The 19,853-nt window shown below is 42.8% G+C and overlaps 1 protein-coding gene across 7 annotated transcripts in view; it reads left to right on the forward strand.

Moving 5' to 3' along the window:
- The window catches only part of PDE4C (phosphodiesterase 4C), a 487,758-nt gene extending 468,136 nt beyond the window's left edge, over positions 1 to 19,622 (forward strand). For 6 of the 7 annotated variants that reach the window (XM_072113910.1, XM_072113911.1, XM_072113912.1 and 3 more), the window contains 5 exons: positions 1,093 to 1,192; positions 3,297 to 3,451; positions 4,350 to 4,472; positions 12,314 to 12,496; positions 18,385 to 19,011. In XM_072113910.1, coding sequence (XP_071970011.1) covers positions 1,093 to 1,192; positions 3,297 to 3,451; positions 4,350 to 4,472; positions 12,314 to 12,496; positions 18,385 to 18,966 — 1,143 coding nt within the window. In that variant the 3' untranslated portion in view covers positions 18,967 to 19,011. Of the gene's footprint in view, positions 1 to 1,092; positions 1,193 to 3,296; positions 3,452 to 4,349; positions 4,473 to 12,313; positions 12,497 to 18,384; positions 19,012 to 19,198 lie in introns of those variants that run through there. The other variant, XM_072113916.1, reaches the window with a different exon arrangement.
- The last annotated feature ends 231 nt before the right edge of the window (positions 19,623 to 19,853 follow it).

Genomic DNA, 19,853 nt, shown 5'->3' on the forward strand with positions numbered 1-19,853 from the left:
TCATGACTAGATAAATGAGGCTGGTCACATGGAGAGAGAAAATGATGTCACCCCAGTTACCCCCCCTCTCCTCCCCGGCTCATGTCTGTGTGTAATGTATAGTAAAGTATTGCTAGTGTCTCTGCTTTACCTGCTGACATGCTCTCCCTCCTATACACGTGTGTGAGACACAGACATCAGCCTGACATGTTCTGCTATAACATGGCTGCCTGGAACTGTTGTATCTCTCCTATACACACACAGGCTACAGGGGGCGTGACCACCAGCACCAGGAAGCACATGGAGGAGCCATTACACCATTATACCTCACATCATTATACAGGCCGTCAGTCATGTGTATAGGAGTATCCATACACACAGTCTGCAGGGGACGTGGCCACCAGCACCAGGAAGCACATGGAGGAGCCATTACACCATTATACAGGCTGTCAGTCAAGTACTGGGGGTGTGGCTGTGCCTCCCACTCATGAATAAGCTGGACAGCTGAATATGATAATGACTCATTGGACATCTCACAGGTCATTTGCATACAGCTTTAGGACCTCATTGCTTAAGTTTACAGGCATGTAGAGGGACAATGAAGGGATAGAGGCAATGCTTTCTAATGGCAGTATATGACAATATATTTAGTTTAGGGGAGCTAATTTGCCTGACGGGTTCTCTTTAAACCTGAATATTTCCAGTTCCCTAACACCTAGAAACACAATTTTAGATTCATTTGAAAGAAGGAATTCTCCTCTTTCAGGAGGCCCTGGGAAATGCCCACTTTGAGACGTAGGTATGAGCCCATAGTAATAAATTTGTCCGTACATTTAAGCAACAGATGGCGCATGGGTGCACGGACAAAGCAACATTTGTGTGGAAGAGTGGGCCCAGCAAGGTTTTGGCAATTATTTCTGAACTAAAAGGATTACTGAGACTCTAAATTGTTTTGTCTGTTTGATTGGTTTGCCAATAATGTTTATTCTGTAAAAAAGTAGCCCCTCCAATGACAATGTGTCTTTTGTCAAAAATTTCTATGGTGGTACTAATTATGTAGAATACATCCCTTTTCATTTAATTCATAGGAAATATTTTCATTTTTATTTACAGGCTGTGTTTACGGACTTGGAAATCATGGCTGCCATCTTCGCTAGTGCAATTCATGATGTTGATCATCCAGGAGTATCAAATCAATTTCTAATAAATACCAGTAAGTGGCAGCCTATCCATCCTTAACAATATGCTTTTAAAGCACAGAAATAAAATGCCGGATATCTTATATACTTGAGTATAAGCCTGCCCGGATATGAGCCGAGGCCCCTAATTTTGCCACAAAAAACTGGGAAAAACTATTGACTCGAGTATAAACCTTGGGTGGGAAATGCATTGGTCACACCCGGTATATAGCTAGTCAGTCCCATTCCCCCCTATTATATAGCCATCCAGCCCCTGCCCACGTATATATAGGCAGCCCCCTGCCCACATATATATAGGCAGCCCCCTGCCCACGTATATGTAGGCAGCCCCCTGCCCACGTATATGTAGGCAGCCCCCTGCCCACGTGTATATATAGCCAGCCCTAGTTGCCCAGTTCCTAAAAAAAATAAAGTCAAACCTCACCTTTCTGATGCCCCCCGCAGGTCTTTTCTTTTTCAGTTCGGTAGGGGCACTTCAGTGTGACACTCTGGCGCACAAGCTGTGACGTCATAGTGGCAGCTGACGTCATAGTCTGCACTGTTCTGCCCGCACGGACATGCCTCTGCCAGATCGAAGAAAAGAAGACCTGCAGGGGGCATCGGAAAGGTGAGTTCTGACTTTATTTTTTTCTTGACTCAAGTATAAGACGACCTGTCTTTCAGCACATTTTTTTCTGCTGAAAAGCTCTACTTATACTCGAATATATATGGTATAAAAGTGCCACTGAGATTACAGTTTATATTTCTTGTGTAATTGCATGGCATGCAAAAGAAAATGTCACTGATGGACAATGAGACCTTTGACCGTTCTTGAATAAGTAAAGAATAAAACCACATTTCTTAAATTGATCCAGTCACCTATTTTACCCTATTAAAGCAGCAGCACCTCAGGTAGCATATGAAATGTCCTTTCTAGAATTCCTTATTTTATGTGGAATTTTACCAATTTACCTATTGGTCGCCTATATCTTCCACAAAAAAAGTTAAATAGAAAACAATTATCTTGAATTTTTGATTATTATCAATCAAAAGTCTTCAAAAGTAAAATACCAAAAATGGTATTTAGATTTAGCATCACTGTAATCATACTAACCCATAGTGTAATAAAAATAATATATTTATTATGGTGGACTAAGCATTACACAATATATATATAAAATAAAAAATGGTGGGTTTTCTTTTTATTAAAAAAATAGTAACCTCTATCCACCTGTCCTTTGGATATCATATCAATAGTGGCATGCGTCTGGTCGACACCCATATAAACACTGGGACACAGAGCCAGAAGAAGTTTGGCCCGTGTACCTGTGGTAGCTGGCACGGTGACTGCAGCCGCAGCTCCAATTAAAATAGAAAATTTTGCTGTGTTTCCTTGATTTCAGACAGACTATCTTTTTGGGGGTAACCAGGTGCCCATGGATTGCCTATCTTAAGGATAGGCCATCAATAGTTATCCATGGCCAAGTTCTTTTAACAACATCTGGTCAAAAAGTTAAGATCACCCCAAAATGATGCCATCAAAAAATATAACTTAAGCCCAAAACGCTTAAAAAAACAAAAATATAAGATATGGCTTTTAGAAAGCTCAATGAAAAATACATACGTTCCCCATACACGGGAATTGCCGCGCGGAGCAACACACAGGACATGTCCTATCTTTCTCTTATCTTTTTCCGTGTGACACGGCCCATATGCCGTGCATTTGTATGGAGAGGGGAGGGGTCACATCGAGTTGGATCTCCATCGAGTTGGACGTATGCTGGCCTGGCTACGGCCCGGTGGGTATATGTTTGTGTAAATTCAGCTTAATACTGATGATATCAATAGCACTTTCCACATGACTGCTCAGCCAATGATCTGTCTTGTCTGAGGTGAATAATTGGCTCAGGTGTCACATGCCCACTCTTTCCAGCCTGTAAGCACTTGACACCAAACTTATCTTTTTTTTTTTTTGTTTGTTTACTTTTTGTTATTATTTCATGGAAATGAATTTCTTCTAAATATTAAAAAAAGGTCTTAACTATATATGCAATTTAACGTTGATATTTATTAAACTCTAATTCATGTTCTGTTTTGTATTTTTAATTCAGCATTCCTCTTCTTTTTGTCTATTTTTAGACTCCGAGCTGGCACTTATGTACAATGATGCTTCTGTCTTAGAAAATCATCACCTTGCAGTTGGATTTAAGCTCCTTCAAGAAGAGAACTGTGACATTTTTCAGAATTTGACCAAAAAACAGCGACAGAGCTTACGAAAAATGGTAATTGACATGGTAAGTAGAAGACCATTGCATTGATTCAGTTCTACGGATTTTTCTTTAAGTCCTTGTTTTACATTTTTGTAAGTCGTCATATTGGTGCAATCCTGGTAGCTAAAAATCTGCTGCATTGAGGACCTTTTTCGTTAGTATTTTTACTGGTCACCCCTCCATATTTCAGATGTGCTGGCTTTTCATAATTAAATATAAATGTAAATCTATTTTAAATAACACACTTATTGGTTAGGTAGCATTATTTCTTTAGCTGTTCAATGGGTTATGGAGGCTATTTTAACTAGCCATTTAACCATTTCTGTACTTCTTGTGCCTAAGCATTGGTTAATCTTACAGCACTAGGCTTCTTGTAACTGCGAGCTAGGGTTTTATCAAGACCTGGCGCGTTGTGCCAGCTGCTCCGCTTGCTGTGCATGTCGTTACAGATATACTAAGAGGCTAAGTTATAGCATCCAGCATGGCCCCTCTGTTTATCTCCCTTGGTGTAAAGTGGCATATGGCGGGAGAGTTACAATTCCATGTCCTGTGTCAGTAATTACAACTTTTTTAAACGTCTGCATGTCTTTACAAGCCTTGATAAATCCCCCCATTGGTCTAGAAATGGTTAATGTTTTAGGCTGTGTCCCTTTTCCACCTCTGGCCACAGAGATATTTTGTCCATATTTTTGTAATGCCAAATTGCAGCACAACCTAGACATCACAGAGAAGTGGACCTTGCTTTATTTTTATGCAATTATAATAAGAACCAATTTAATGTACTGATGTCCTCGTAAGAATCTATTATTTCAAATACTGCAAAGGCTAGAGGTCTCTAAAAGTATATTCTTTTTGTTTTTCTAAAACTATTCAGCTATTTTTTTTTTTTTTAATTTCTACTGAACTCTTTCTTTTACATTAGGTACTGGCAACAGATATGTCCAAGCACATGAATCTTCTAGCTGACCTGAAGACAATGGTAGAAACGAAGAAAGTGACCAGTTTAGGTGTCTTGCTGCTTGATAATTATTCTGATCGAATACAGGTAAAAAAAATGCAAAAACATATTCAACACCACCTAAAAATTCCCCAGTGGTCATACACACGCACTCATCTCTGCAACATACACACAGCTCTAGTACAAACACATGCATACACACACTCACTCACACAGCCACACACACACACATAGACAGCACTGTTATATTCACATGTGCAAATCCTGTACCCTGCATAACTGAAGGCCCTTTACAAGATGACACTAATAGGAGGAGGGACCTACATTGCCTCTCTTCTCTGCACTGAAAGTCCATGTAGGGCAGGGAGAGGGCTGTGCAGAGGCATTCTACTATCAGATATCTGGTGAAACATGTTGTCAACGCTTCACATGATTTTAGGTACAGCACATAGTTTGATGCATAATTTTTAGCTACAAAGATACATTATCTCTATTTGAAATCATTTGATATCTCACTGTATTCCTTGTTATGCTCAGTACAACATACACTTTTATCAATATTTAATAAAAAGCATAGCATCATGCAAATGTGGCTAGGTAACTAGCCTAATAACAGTCCACCTAATTCCGTTGGGCATTTTTTGCATCAATCCCCTTATCTACATAATAGACAATGTCAATAGAGAACACCAACAGTATAGAAAAAATATAATTGCATCCACTAACAATGGATGATTTCACAGCTTACAGTGGGTAAGAAAAGTTTTCAGACTCCTTTAGATTTTTTACTCTGTTTCATTGCAGCCAATTGGTAAGATCAAAAAAGTTTTTTGTTTTTTTTTCCTTTTTGATGTATATTCTGCACCCCATCTTGACAGAAAAAAAAACAAATGTATATATTTTTGCAGTTTTTTTTAAACTCAGTTTTATTGTAACAATGGATTACAAGTAAAAGTATTCCAGCAAAGCATGTAGACAAGTTGATGGTAGTATTAAAGTCTTACATCAGTACAATAGACATTAAATCCAAGTATACAAGAGCATTTGTATAAGCAAAGATTATCAAATGTTTACATAAGTGAAAGGCTTGTAACCCTAACATATAAGCCTGTGGAGCGAACTGTCAGATAAAACAGCAACTTAAAACTATGCAAAAGGGAGGATCCGTCTGGGTGCAGGGGGTTTTACCCTAGGGCCTGAGGAGCAGCAGATAAGTCATTGGAGGTGTAGGCAGTTAGATTAGATGAACACCACCAATCCCAAATTTTGTGAAATTTATCTGGGCATTTCCTATTTTTAAATACTACTTTTTCATACGGAATTATATTATTAACAAGACCTTTCCACATATCCATTGTTAGGGGGTCTTGGATCTATCTATCTGAGGACTATGGCTTTCCTTGCTAGGAAGAAGGTGGACGTCAGGAAGGCTTTGACATATTTCGGCCACAGTTCCTCATCTAGGAGCGCAAACAGACATATCTCTGGTCGCAGAGGGACTGGGAGTTGTAGGATAGAAGAGAGCAGGGAGATTACCTCTGACCAGAATGACTGTAACACAGAGCAATCCCAAATCATATGCCAGAATGCAGCAGGGGCAAAACGCCACCTGTGACATTCCGGAGAAGGGATGCGGTGCATCTTAGCAAGTCGTAAGGGGGTAAGGTAGCTCTGGTGGATGATGTGTAACTGGATCATTTTATTGTTCACGGCTGGTGAAACTTGCAAGTGGGAACACAAAATATCTATCACAGTATCTTCGTCTTATGTGGGTATCAGTTCTTTCCATCTGGAAATTGCCGGGAGAGGTGTCGCCTCTGCTCTACTGCGAATGAGGTGGGAGTAAATCACGGAGACAAGTCCCCCTGGGCCCTGTGAGCGTATAACTCCAATGAGTGGGTAGTTTGAGATGGGAAGATGGGGGTCAGGGAATTGTGTTGAAAGGGCGTATCTCAGTTGTAGGTAATTATAAAACCGGTTATTTGGGATGTCGTGTTTTCCTTTAAGTTGTTCAAAAGACATTAGGATATTGTCTTCATACAGGTCTGCTAGGGTGAGCACTCCAGATGTTTTCCAGATGTGTGTGTCCTGCAATTGGGTCAGTTGAGGTAAGGTGGGGTTGTCCCATAGCGGTGTCTCAGATATAATACCTGGGGGTGGGGTGACCCCTTTTGCTGCTTGCTATACTTTCCTAGCGGTTAAGTATATAGGTAGTAATCTGCCCCTATGTGTAGAGTTACCTTGTAGGATCTGCCAAAGGGAGGGCATGTGCAGGTAAGAGGCCAGGTAAGATTCCGGGCTAGTGGGTGTTGTGGGGGATTCTCTTAAGTACTTGATTAGGTTTATCCTACCGGGTGTGGATAGTGGAAGTGAGGACCATGTTTTAAACTTTTCTTTGAAAAGTGGTAATAGGGGATCTATATTGGCTGCTAATATATCTGCAGGGGAACTTGTAAGGGTTACGCCTAGGTATCGAAAGCTTTCAGTGGGTTTCAGATTGCATAGTACTTGGTCTGCATTAGGCCTAGATGCGTCCAGATACATAAGGTGGGACTAGCCCCAGTTAATCGTCAGGCCGGAGTAGCTCTGGGGAGTGAGAGTTCTGGGTCGGAGAGAAATAAAAGTAGGTTGTCCGCATATAAAGCTAAACGATCCTCTGACTCTGATATTTTAATTCCCTTGTAGAGTGGGTCCACCTGATGCGCATGGCCAACAGTTCGATAGCCAGATCGAACAGGAGGGGTGACAGGGGACAACTCTTTTGGGTGCCTCGCTTAAGGGGGAAGTATGAAGAGCATTGTCCTTTTAACGCTACTGCTGTGCGAGGGGCCGCATATAATAAAGAGACCCATTTAATAAAAGCTGGACCGATACCAAATCTCCCCAAAATCGAAATCGGGAAGGGCCATTCAACGGAATCAAAGGTCTTAGCCGCATCTAATGAGGCCAAGGCCCAGTCCTTCCCAGTCGCCTCCCCTATCTGCATTATTATCTGTGACCTTCTCAAATTGTTGGAAGTGTTGCGGCCCAGAATAAATCCGGATTGGTCCGAATGAATTAAACTCGTGATCACTGTGTTTAGACGACGAGCCAGTACTTTTGTGAGCAGCTTGTAATCGGAGTTTAAAAGAGATATGGGTCTGTAAGACCCACACTCTAGGGCAGTGATGGGCAACCTTTTGAGCTTGGTGTGTCAAAATTTGCCAAAAAACCAAGCATAACTCGGGTGGTGTGTCACCTTGAGAAAAAAAAAACCATCATTTTGTGATATTTATAGTTTAAAGGAAACCTACCACTTGTAGTGGCAGGTTTCCGATGGCAATACCGGGCACCAGCTCAGGGTGAGCTGGTGCCGGAGATTATTTTCGTTAGTGTTTTAAACCGCGGTATCGCGGTTTAAAACACTTTTTAAACTTTATAGCCGGCGCAGGCAGGTACGCGCTCGGCGCTTACCATGCACGCGGCTCTCCTTCACTTCCTATGTAGCCGCGCGCACGGTAAGCGCCGAGCGCGTACCTCCCTGTGCCGGCTATACAGTTTAAAAAGTGTTTTAAACCGCGATACCGCGGTTTAAAACACTAACGAAAGTAAGCTCCGGCACCAGCTCACCCTGAGCTGGTGCCTGGTATTTCCATCAGAAACCTGCCACTTCAAGTGGTAGGTTTCCTTTAAGTAACAAATATGTATAATTATTTAACTTCTAGGGTACTTTAACCCTAGGTTGTCTGATTGATCCTACCATGTACTGCCATTCTACAGTATGGCAGTATATGGGGATTTTCCACATCATCTATTTATTACAATGTGCAAAGCGCACAATGTAATAGATCAGCTACAATCAGACACCTGTGGAATTGCTTAGTAACCTGCAAACTTTGTCATGAAAGTTCACAGGTTATAGTGAGTCGCAGGTGCCGCTGTCCGCATCTCCTTCATGAGGAGCAAAATAATCTCAATGTCTGGTGATTTGCAAGGCGGTGCGATTATTTCAGGGCTTGTACGTCACAAAACTGACACACAAGCCCTGATGACTGTCTTCTATCATACAGTCACTGACATTTCTCACTGTATGATGTCTTGTATGTATGATGAGAGTGGTTGTCCTCCCTCATCCCTGCTGTGGAGATGGTCAGTGTAGAGGTGACCTACCACAACAGCTCCCCCCAGCACAACTATCAGGAGCTGCAGAGGAGTTTCTGGAGTTGATGGTCGGGTCACCTTTCCTGGTGCTGAGTCCCGGGATGATACCTGTGCTGACTGGAGATACGAGGCACAGCTCACACAGGGGGAGGGGCCGGCCCGGTGGAGGAAGAGGAGGAGGAAGTGCTGTGAGCTCAGTGCATGGCAATCTCTCAGCCTCCCTGCTACTTCACCTGGCCGTGTAGGAGCCGAGGATGAAACTTAACTCTCCGGCGGCCGCGTGTCACTGAAAATGGCTGAGCGTGTCAGCACTGACACGCGTGTCATAGGTTAGCCATCACTGCTCTAGGGGATCTTTATCAGGTTTTAGGATCACCACTATAGTGGCATCGTAAAATGAAGGGGGCAAAGAGTTATTTGTATGTGCTGATATTGGAGCTGTAAAAGGGCAGTTAGAAGATGGTCTTGGTATTGGGTGTAAGTTTCGATTAAGAACCCGTCCGGACCGGCCGCCTTCCCGCAAGCCATATCCCCCAAAGCCTCCTGCAGTTCCTCCAGTGTAATGGGGGCATCTAGGCTATCCTGCTGTGCATCAGATAGGGTAGGGAAGTTTAGGTCTGATAAATATCTGTCTATGTCCTGCGGTGTCTTTGCATATGTGGAATTGTATAGATTTTTGCTGTTTTATTAAATAAGAAAAACTCAAATGGCACAGGGTCATAAGTATTCAGCCCCTCTGCTTTGTATAGAGTAGAAGCACCTTTTCAGCTAGTACAGCCATGAGTCTATTTTGGGAATCCTGCAACAAGTTTTTCACACCTGGATTTGGGGGACCCTCTGCCATTCTTCTTTGCAGAGTCTCTCCAGTTCCCTCACAGAGTTGTTCTGTAGCCACTGTTTGGTTATTCTAGCTTTGTGCTTGGGGTCATTTGCCTTGTTGGAGGCTGAACCTTCGGCCCAGAATGAGGTCCAGAGCGCTCAGGTTCCCTCAGGTTGGATGGTGAATATTGTTGGACAGCAATTTTCAATTCTCTCCAGAGATGGTCAATTGGGTTTAGGTCATGGCTCTGGCTGGGACAGTCAGGAATGGTCACAGAGTTGTTCAGAAGACACTGCTTTGTTATTTTAGCTGTGTGCTTAGGGTCAGTGTCTTGTTGGAAAGTGCACCTTCGGCCCAGTCTGAGGTCAGAGAACTCTGGAAGAGATTTCCATCCATGATATCTCTGTACTTGACTGGATTCATCTTTCCTTCAATTGCAATCAGTGGCCTGTCCCTGCAGTTGAAAAACACCCCCATAGCATGATGCTGCCACCACAATGTTTTACTGTTTTGATTGTATTTGGCAGGTGATGAGCAGTGCCTGGTTTTCTCCACATATACCACTTATAATTAACACCAAAAAGATCAATCTTCATCTCATCAGACCAGAAAATCTTATTTCTCATAATCTGGGAGTCCTTCATGTGTTTTTTTGCAAACTGTATGCAGGCTTTCATATGTCTTTCACTGAGGAGAGGCTTCCGTTGGTACACTATGTATTAAAGTCACGACCGGTGGAGGGCGGCAGTGATAGTTGACTAAGCTGAACTTTCTCCCATCTTCCTTCTGTATATCTGGAGCTCAGCCACATTGATCTTGGGGTTCATCTTTAGCTCTCTCACCAAGGCTCTTCTCCCATGATTTCTTAGTTTGGCTGGACAGCCAGGACGCGGAAGAGTTGTGGTTGTCCCAAACTTCTTCCATTTAAGTATTATGAAGCTTAAGCGCTGCCAGAGCTGGTGCCAGTACCTGGCATGCCTGGGCAATTGCCCGGAGCCCAGACAGCTGCTAATGAGCCTAAACGTGCTGCGCACATATGACAGCTGCAATGCATATCTTCATTTGCACTTCCTGCCATAAGGTCACTGGGAGTACTGCGGAAGTGCTGTATTTTGCACTGTTCCTCCCCCACTCGTTTCAACTTGGACAAAGGGGAGAAAGAGGCATCCACTGTCAGCAACTACGACCATGGGCTTCTGAACAATTCAGAGGTTCCAAGTGCCCTTAAGCTTAGTGCGATGCAATATGTCATATGTTTACACCAACTGTCTCTTTCTGTAAAAAAGATAAGTTAGATGAAAGCTTACCTTTCTGTATGCAGAGCTCTTTCCCTAGTCCCCTGTGCGTGAGTGAGGAGTGGGGCAGACGTGTATGACAACCTGAAGGGGGAAATTGATGGATGGAGAAAATATGTTTTTTTTTTTTGTTTTTTTTTTTTTATTTTATCCATGACAGAGCTGTTTCCCGAGGGTGAGGGGGAACCACTCCTCCCTGGCCATTCCCAGGGGACTTGGGACACAGTTCTGCCTACAGAAATGTAAACTTTGATCTAACTTATCCTTTTTTTTGGAAAAAGCCAGTTTTACTGCAAAAACTATTTGGAAATGTGTACACTATTCTCTATGGGGCATGGGGGAGCCATAAAAAGGGTCTTCTGATGACATATTTCCTTAAAAGCCGCTTAAACCACAGGGTTTATGGCATGTATGGATGTGTATTATAAAATAAATATAATTAGTGTATTGTATGTGCAATGATGTGTTTGCCTGTAGGTTTGTCTGACTGTATGTATCTGTGTCTGTCTACATGCATGTGGGTGTCAGCCTACATATGTCTGTGCCTGCCTGCATGTGTGCCTGCTTGTATATATGTCTTCCTGCATGTGTGGGTGAGTGCTGGTTTATGGACTAAAAATATTAATCATCTCAAATGTTCATGAGACGGAGAGCGGATTCCTCCATAGAAAAGTTTAGGAAAATGACATCTATAACATCTGTCTGCATGTATGTGTCTGGACATGTTAAATATACATATTTGTTTATAGAAATACCTTTGTATGTTTCTGCATATGTTTGATCCGTTATGAAAATAACGTTTGCAGTGACATTCACATTGGAAACATTAAGAAAACAAGGGATCACCAGTGAATCTTCCATTTCTGACCTGAAAGTGTACTTGAGATTGACCTTTGGAACAGTATACACTGTTTATTGTTGTAGTAGTAGAGCACTGAATTTTTAAACAGTTTTTATAGTGTTATTTATATGTTTAAGGCTACGTTTCCATCATGCCCTATAGGTATTTAAAGGGAATCTGTCACTTTGCTCCTTCCCCACAAACGCCCAGTACATGCACTACTTCACTGCACAGAGTGGTTGCAAGCTTCTGCTACCCCACTATGCTCAAATGTACATGCACTTATCATACAGGAAGTTTGTTCTGCTAGCAGTAACTGACATCTGGGCAGCTCATCTGCAGAACATCAATAATGTTCTGGTTTGCATAACAGAATTCAAAATATTAACGTTTCAAAATTCCATATCTAAAGTGTGTATTATGAGGTTCCGCAAAAGCTGAGGTGTATATTATGTTATGCAGCAGCTGTGTTGTGTATTATAATGTTCTACAGCAGCTTATGAAGCTTCAGTTTTATTACTTGGCAGAGGGAGGGGGGTGCAAATTTTAAAGTTTGCCTTATTGGTTAAATGACCTCGAAACTGGCCTGACCATGACAGGGCTGTTTGAGATGGTAAACTAAGGAATCTTTAGGGATCAGGGGACTGTTTAGTTTCTGTATTGTTATTGCTATCACGTATATGAGTATTACAGCTGAATACTTATGACCATAAAAAAACATGTGTATGAGAATAAAAATAGATTTTTAATTTTTATAGGTAAAAAAAAAATGGTGAGATGAGCCCTCAAAGTGTTTTGTATTTACATCTTCACCATTGTTCACTTCTCCAAGGTTCTTCAAAACATGGTTCACTGTGCAGACTTGAGCAATCCCACCAAACCACTGGAACTGTATCGACAATGGACAGATCGGATAATAGTCGAATTTTTCCATCAAGGAGATCGGGAACGGGAAAAGGGAATGGAGATCAGTCCCATGTGTGACAAGCACAATGCTTCTGTTGAAAAATCACAGGTACTCCAAAGCTTTGTTAAATGTGTTTTTTATTTTGATAATTTCTGTTCCTATTAGTGACTGGGAGCTGGATTCCTATTTGTTTTAGGAAAATCATAAAGAACAGTAGAGACCAGATTTTTTTTTTTACACCTGTCACATGGAAAATACAGTCTGATCTGTAGGCATAAGGATATATATACAGGAGTGTGGAAAAAATATTTAGTAAAATTTCCCATAATTAATTTATGGGAGTTATCAAGGCAGTCTTATCAATGAATGGCAGAAATATCTATAGGGAGGTTGTCAATCAATGTTTAGATTTATGCCATGTAATTACCTTGCCTTGTAATATTTTTAATTACCTATTTAAAACAGATTATGACAATTTTAAGTTTTCCTGACTACTCAGGTCTCTTCATCAGGCATAGTATAAGACAACATCTGAATACACAAATGGCCACAGTAAGTCTATGTTTGATGAGACAAGTGATAGGAAACAGAGCAATTAGATGTAGGGAGGGAAGTAAACACTATTAGAAAGTACATATTGTGGGAAAACCAAACCAGTATATCTATTCCAGAAGGAACAGACACCCAACTGTAGACAGTACTGTTTCGACCTGATTGGGTTGCCTCAGTACAGCGTAGGGAACTGGTTTGGCTGAATGAGAGGCTTGTGACTAGGGTCAGGGAGTAAGAGTTCTCCATACAGAGACTGGCAATTAAGGCCGCTGTGTAGGTGTGTGGAGTCTTGTGGCCATCGATGCTTCACTAGGGGATTCTGGGAAAATATGCAAAGTTTTCCTAGGATGGGAAAAGGAAAACCACGCCTCTTTTAGCTACCTTGTAATGCAGCTTCCTTGACATCAAGCATGACCTACAAGAGGCTTGAAGACATGATGCGGGATTAAAACCAAGGGAGCTGCCTTACAAGGTAGCTAAAAGAGGCGTGGTTTTTATTTGCATATTTTACCAGAATCCCCTTAGTGTAGCATCAATGGCTATAAGACTCCACACATCTACATGGGGGCCTTAATTGGCAATCTCTGTAAGGAGAACTTTTACTTCCCGATTCCAGTACATATTGTAAGAGTTGAGGAGTGACATGGTTTTATTGTCCCTTGATTGAGATCAGGTCCATGGCAGTGATGACCCCAATAGGTCTAAGGAGAAGATTCTTTAAGAATCATAAAAAAACATAAATCCACGTGACACATTCATCCCTTTTTTGAAATCGTTAACCTCTTCCCGACTTGTGATGTAAGTGTGCAAGGAGCCCTCTCCATAGCCGGCAAGTCTTTGCTGCACTCGTGATCAGTGCTAGCAGCGATCGCGGATGTTAACCCTCCATCTCCGCTATGTGTCCACATTCTTTCTGCTATGTCTTAAGGACACATTGGCGCAACCCTATGGATGGAGATGCCACATTTAGGCGCACATCAATATCGGCGTGAAGTCCAATCGAGCATCTAATCAACTAGGACACCCCCCTTGATGATATGGCCACTGCCTAAACTATCTTTCCACAGGTGAAACATGTGATTTAGGGCCTTGACCAGGTTCTGAACCTGAGAATCTATTACCTACGTACACAATCTTGAAACTTGGTATTGGGACACATCTTCTACACCTACATTACTATATAACTTATTTGGGCAATGGTATGCTGATACTAGATAAGCATGGTCCCCTCCGATTACCTTAGGGTCAGAAGGCCGATTTATAGGGTGAGGTTCCAGACGGGTTGGCAGCCGGTTAGGGCTGCGGTCCCGTGTTGAGGCTTTAGGGCCTCAACGGGACCCCTTTTCCCACATTTAGGGACAAGTAGGGTACTGGCGCACCTGTGAGACAAAAAGGTGCCTGCTCCATTGCCTCTACTGTTCTTTCAAGCACTGGCTATCTGTATTCACTTCATACTATTTTCTGGGTTTTCCCTCTTTTGGGTTCTCAAATGGTTCCTACTAAGGTCAATACCTTGTGTCCATGATTGAAGAGCCCAGATCTTTGAGGTATACTTGGCAGTCATTGGCACCACACACAGACAGGTATGTTACCGACTGTACAGATCTGTAAACACATATTGTGATCTAAAATTACAATAGCCAGCACTTGTTGAAGCATGTATGGATGAGCCTGTCCACGGCCCCTTTGGGAGCTACAATTTTACGGCTGAAGGCTTTTTTGTATCTCTTGATTTTAATAGTACTGACTAATTAAAAGTTATGTTTTAAATAAGTTAGCCACCGATTTGTATTCCTAGTTATGAGTAAGGATAAATTTTTGCCACAGAATCCGAGTCAAGCCTTCCTTTTCCAGGAATGCCTGCGGGTCTTCAATGCGTCATGATGTGGGATATTTGAATATAGAGATTGAACATCCATGGTGGCATCTGGTAGATTACCTACTCCTGACAGTTTGTGCAGAAGGTCAGTAGTGTCCTGCAGATAGTTGGCCGTGACCTTCACCAGAGTCTTCAAAATGGCTTCCACATATCCAGAAATAGATTCAGAGAGTGCCCACACATGAGATTATGGGTGTCCCTGGAGTTACCAGGCTTGTGAATTTTAGGGAGCATGTAGAATACCAGTACCATTTAAAACTCCTTTAACCCCTTAACGACCTGACCCTTTTTTGTCTTTGCATTTCCATTTTGTGTGAACGATTTATGCGTAACAAATTGCACTTCATAGTAAGGGCTTGGATTTTTGGTGTGGGCTTGGATTTTACCGCTTTCACAGTGAACCACAAATCTGTATTCTTTGGGTTGGTGTGATCACGGGGATAGACACATTTAAATAGGTTTTATAATGTTTTCATACATTTACAAAATAAAATCACATGTACAAAAAAAAAAATAATTCCATTTTGCCATCTTCTGGCGCTAATAACTTTTTCATACTGCAGTGTACGGAGTTGTGTGTGGTGACTTTTTTGCGACTTTTGATTACATTTTCATCATTTTAAGGACTGTACAGCCGTTTTATAAATTTTTATTGAATTTTTCATTTCTGACTTTGGGCGCTGTTTTCTGTTATGGAGTTAAACGCTGGTAAACAACAGTACCGTATTTTCCGGGCCATTAGGCGCACCGGAATATAAGGCGCAACAGTCCGATGCGCCTTATATATGTAATAATTCCATATATAAGGCGCATTGGACTATAAGGCGCAGGGTCGGGGGCGTGGCGGAGGTCCGGGGGCGGAGCGGAGACGGAACGGGACGCGACGCCGAGAAGAGACGCGGAACGTGGGGAAGGTGAGGGGGAGGTGGAGGAGGGCAGCGGACCATACTTACATAGGTCCCCGCTACCGGAGACAGCAGATCTCCAGCGGGAACTGCAGACCACGCGGCAGAAGTTGTTCGTGCCGCGTGGTCTGCAGTTCCCGCTGGAGATCTGCTGTCTCCGGTAGCGGGGACCTATGTAAGTAGGGTCCGCTGCCCTCATATAGGGCGCACCGGACTATAAGGCGCACTTTGGATTTCCAAGGAAATCCAAGGCTTTTAAGTGCGCCTTATAGTCCGGAAAATACGGTATAATATATTGGACATTTTGGGACGTGGCGATACCTAACATGTTTATAATTGTTACTGTTTATTTATATATTTATATCAGTTCTAGGGAAAGGTGAGTGATTTTGAATTGTCAGTTTTTTTGTTTTTTTCTTTACTTTTTTTTACTTTTTTTTTTTTTTTTTTTTCCTATTTTTCAGATCTCCTGTGGTACTTTAACCCTAGGTTGTCTGATCCTACAATATACTGCCATAGTACAGTATGGCTGTATATGGGGATTTACCACATAATTAATTACACTGTGGAAATCACACATTGTAATGAATGAGTTAACATGAGACCTCGAGACTGCTGGCATAGTAACCAGTCACCAACCCCCGATGACTTCACAGGGGCATTCACATGGTTAAGAACCGCAATCAGTCCCATCACAGGTGTTACCTGTGGGTGTTTGCTGCAATATGCCTCAAACACCCAACTTGTATGGAGAGGGCTCAGCCCTTTAGCCCTCTCCTATACAGGGCGAGCCGACGGTAAGGGATTAATTTATTGATCAGACAGACCCACTATTATCTCTTTCTTGTCTTTGGTATATTCCTTTGTAGGATCAGCCTCCAGTTGCATGTAGTAGCGTGTGTCAGTAAGTTGTCTGTGCGCTTCTTTGATGTAGTCAAATGTGTTTATCATGACTGGTGCACCTCCCTTATCAGCTGGTTTAATGATGATTTCCTTGCCTGGTCCGTAACGGAATTATATAGGGTGAGGAACCAACACGGCAAGAAGTATATAACCGAGACACGGACGTTAGGGTTCTTGGATGGAGACAAAAAGAGCAACACTGGATACATTTTATATTTATGTTAGGGCACACTAGACAAACACTATTATATTTATATTACACAACTAAGCAGAGTACAAATACACAGGTAGAACTACAAGTATCCGCAATCCTTATGTTAGTTAAGTACAGGGGGCTGGCTGGCTATATGCTACAGGGGGATGGCTGACTATATACTACAGGCTTGCTAGCTATATACTGGGAGGCTGTGACCAATGCATTTCCCATCCTTCTCGAGACAATAGGTTTTTCTAGTTTTTGATGGTAAAATGAGGTGCCTCAGTTTAGACTCAGGTGTATACGGTACTATAATAGTGCTCCCTATGAACAAGAATATAACTACTGTAATACTGCCCCTTACGTACAAGAATATAACTTCTTTAATACTGCCCCCTATGTACAAGCATATAAATACTATAATACCACCTGCTATGCAGCCAGCCATTCAGCTTCTGTATATAGCTAGCCAGTCAGCTTCTGTATACAGCCAGCCAGTCAACCCCCCCCCCTGTATATAGCCAGCCAGTAACCCCCCCCCTGTATATAGCCGGCCAGTCAGCCCCCCCCCCTGTATATAGCCAGCCAGTCAGCCTCCCCTGTATATAGCCAGCCAGTCAGCCTCCCCTGTATATAGCCAGCCAGTCAGCCCCCCCTGTATATAGCCAGCCAGTCAGCCCCCCCTGTATATAGACAGCCAGTCAGCCCCCCCTGTATATAGACAGCCAGTCAGCGCCCCCTGTATATAGCTAGCCAGTCAGCGCCCCCTGTATATAGCCAGCCAGTCAGTGCCCCCTGTATATAGCCAGCCAGTCAGCGCCCCCTGTATATAGCCAGCAAGTCTGCCCCCCTGTATATAGCCAGCCAGTCTGCCCCCCCCCAGTATACAGCCAGCATGCCCCCCCCCGGGATACAGCCAGCATGCTCCCCCCCCCCCCCCAGTATACAGCCAGCCAGTCCCCCCCCCAGTCGCCAGCCCTCCCCAGTATACTGCCAGCCCTCCCCAGTATACAGCCAGCTCCTCCCCAATATACAGCTAGCCCCCCTCCCCAGTATACAGCCTCCCCCCAAGGTATACAGCCAGCCACTCCTCCCCCCCTAGTCTACAGCTAGCCAGCCTCCCCCCTCCCCCCCCCTTCCCCAGAATACAGACATACTGCCCAACACATAAAAATGATAAACCATGTTCTCACCTACTGTCACTGCCGGCTGGACTTCATCAAGTAGCCAGCCAGTCCCCCCACCCCACAAGTATACAGCCAGCCAGGTGTCCCCCCCCCCCAGTCTGCAGCCAGGCTGCCACCCCCCCCCCGGTTTGCAGCAAGGCAGCCCCCCCCCCCAGTCTACAGCCAGCCCCCCCCCCCAGTCTACAGCCAGCCTACAGCCAGTTTTATACAGATTATATCCAGTGCTGAATAGTTGTATTATTTGCAATTTGTAGACAAATGTAGACATTTCCTTTCTCTCAAATCACATGATGTTATATTCCTCATTTCAGGTGATGAACCAATTGTACCGAATGTAGCTGGTACTCACATCTCTATAATTTTCTTCTTTGCAGGTTGGTTTTATTGACTACATTGTGCATCCTCTGTGGGAGACGTGGGCTGATTTAGTACACCCAGATGCCCAGGATATATTGGACACATTAGAAGACAATAGAGAGTGGTATCAAAGCATGATTCCTCAAAGTCCATCCCCTCCACCAGAAGAGCAAGACCCAGACAGGGGAAGCACCACAGGAGACAAGTTTCAGTTTGAGCTGACATTGGAGGAGGAAGGAGAGTCAGACACCGAGCAGGAAGAGAGTCCTGTGGATGAGGAAAATAGTGACTCCAAAACACAGTTCACTGATGATTCAGCCCAAGTAAGTGATGAAGCAGATCAGCCATCTCCAGTAGACACATGCAGGAGTGTGTCCACCCTGCTGGATCGCTTAGAGCTCCCTTCCAAGAACACTCTGACTAAGCAGAAAAAAGTATTGAACTTTGATAATCTAAAATTAGCTGCTGAAAGGACGATACCACAAAGGGACAATAGAAAGGTGGCATCCACTAACATTGCCGAGCAGGAGACCACAGGCCAAGCAGAGGTCTGTCTGGACCAAGAGGGAAACATCACATATGTTCCATTAGGAACGTAACGCCAATTTGTCACATCACTAATATTTTATTTTTATCCACGCACACATTACTGCATTTTATTTTTCTGGAAGAGGGATGCGTTTTTATTTAAAAAAAAAAAAAAAAGTATTTAAAATGGAAAAAAAAAGAAAAAACTATATTGGAAGAAGCAAATTTTTGCCATTATCGGTGAAGCTGCATGGTAGAGCATGGTGAAATGTCATATGTTTTTATTTCAATTTCATTTTTCAGCAGGGAAGCTGCCACTATAAATTATAACAGTTTACTGTACCTACCCAGAAATGATGGCCTGCTGAAACTACCCAGCTGCTGGTAAGCCTCATATACCATGTCTACGAGATAAAGAGTATGGTAAAAATTCTCAAGTCGTTGTTGTAACAAAGCTGGCATCTGATGGCATAGAGATGGGCCATATAGCGCTAGCACGATTCCTGGAGCCTGTTACTAAATCAGTGTGCAATTCACTGTTGTGCTCTGGAGCAAACAAGTGCTGCTGTAAATGGACACAATTATAATTTGGAATATAAGGGGCTTTACTCTAATGGCGCTTCTCGTAGTACAATTATAGCTTCTGTAAAGTTTTCTTTTTTGAAAACTTTATACTCTATCACCCCATAAATATGTGTCAAGCATATAGAGGCACATATCAATAACCAAACTTCATAACAAAAGTAGCAGTCTGTTGTAGCAACGAGATAAAAAAATGATTCCAAGGATCTACAAACTGAATGGAAATATGTATTATGGGTGCTTGATGTTTGTATGCGCAATGCAAAGTAGTTTCTTCCAGGAGAAAAAAAACTATCCCATGAAAGTTATTGGACATAGCCACCCTACGTTAAAGTGAACCTGTCACCAGGACAGGTGACATGTTCTAATAGCCTAT

The sequence above is a fragment of the Engystomops pustulosus genome, chromosome 1 (genome assembly GCF_040894005.1).
Source record: "Engystomops pustulosus chromosome 1, aEngPut4.maternal, whole genome shotgun sequence".
NCBI lineage: Eukaryota > Metazoa > Chordata > Amphibia > Anura > Leptodactylidae > Engystomops > Engystomops pustulosus.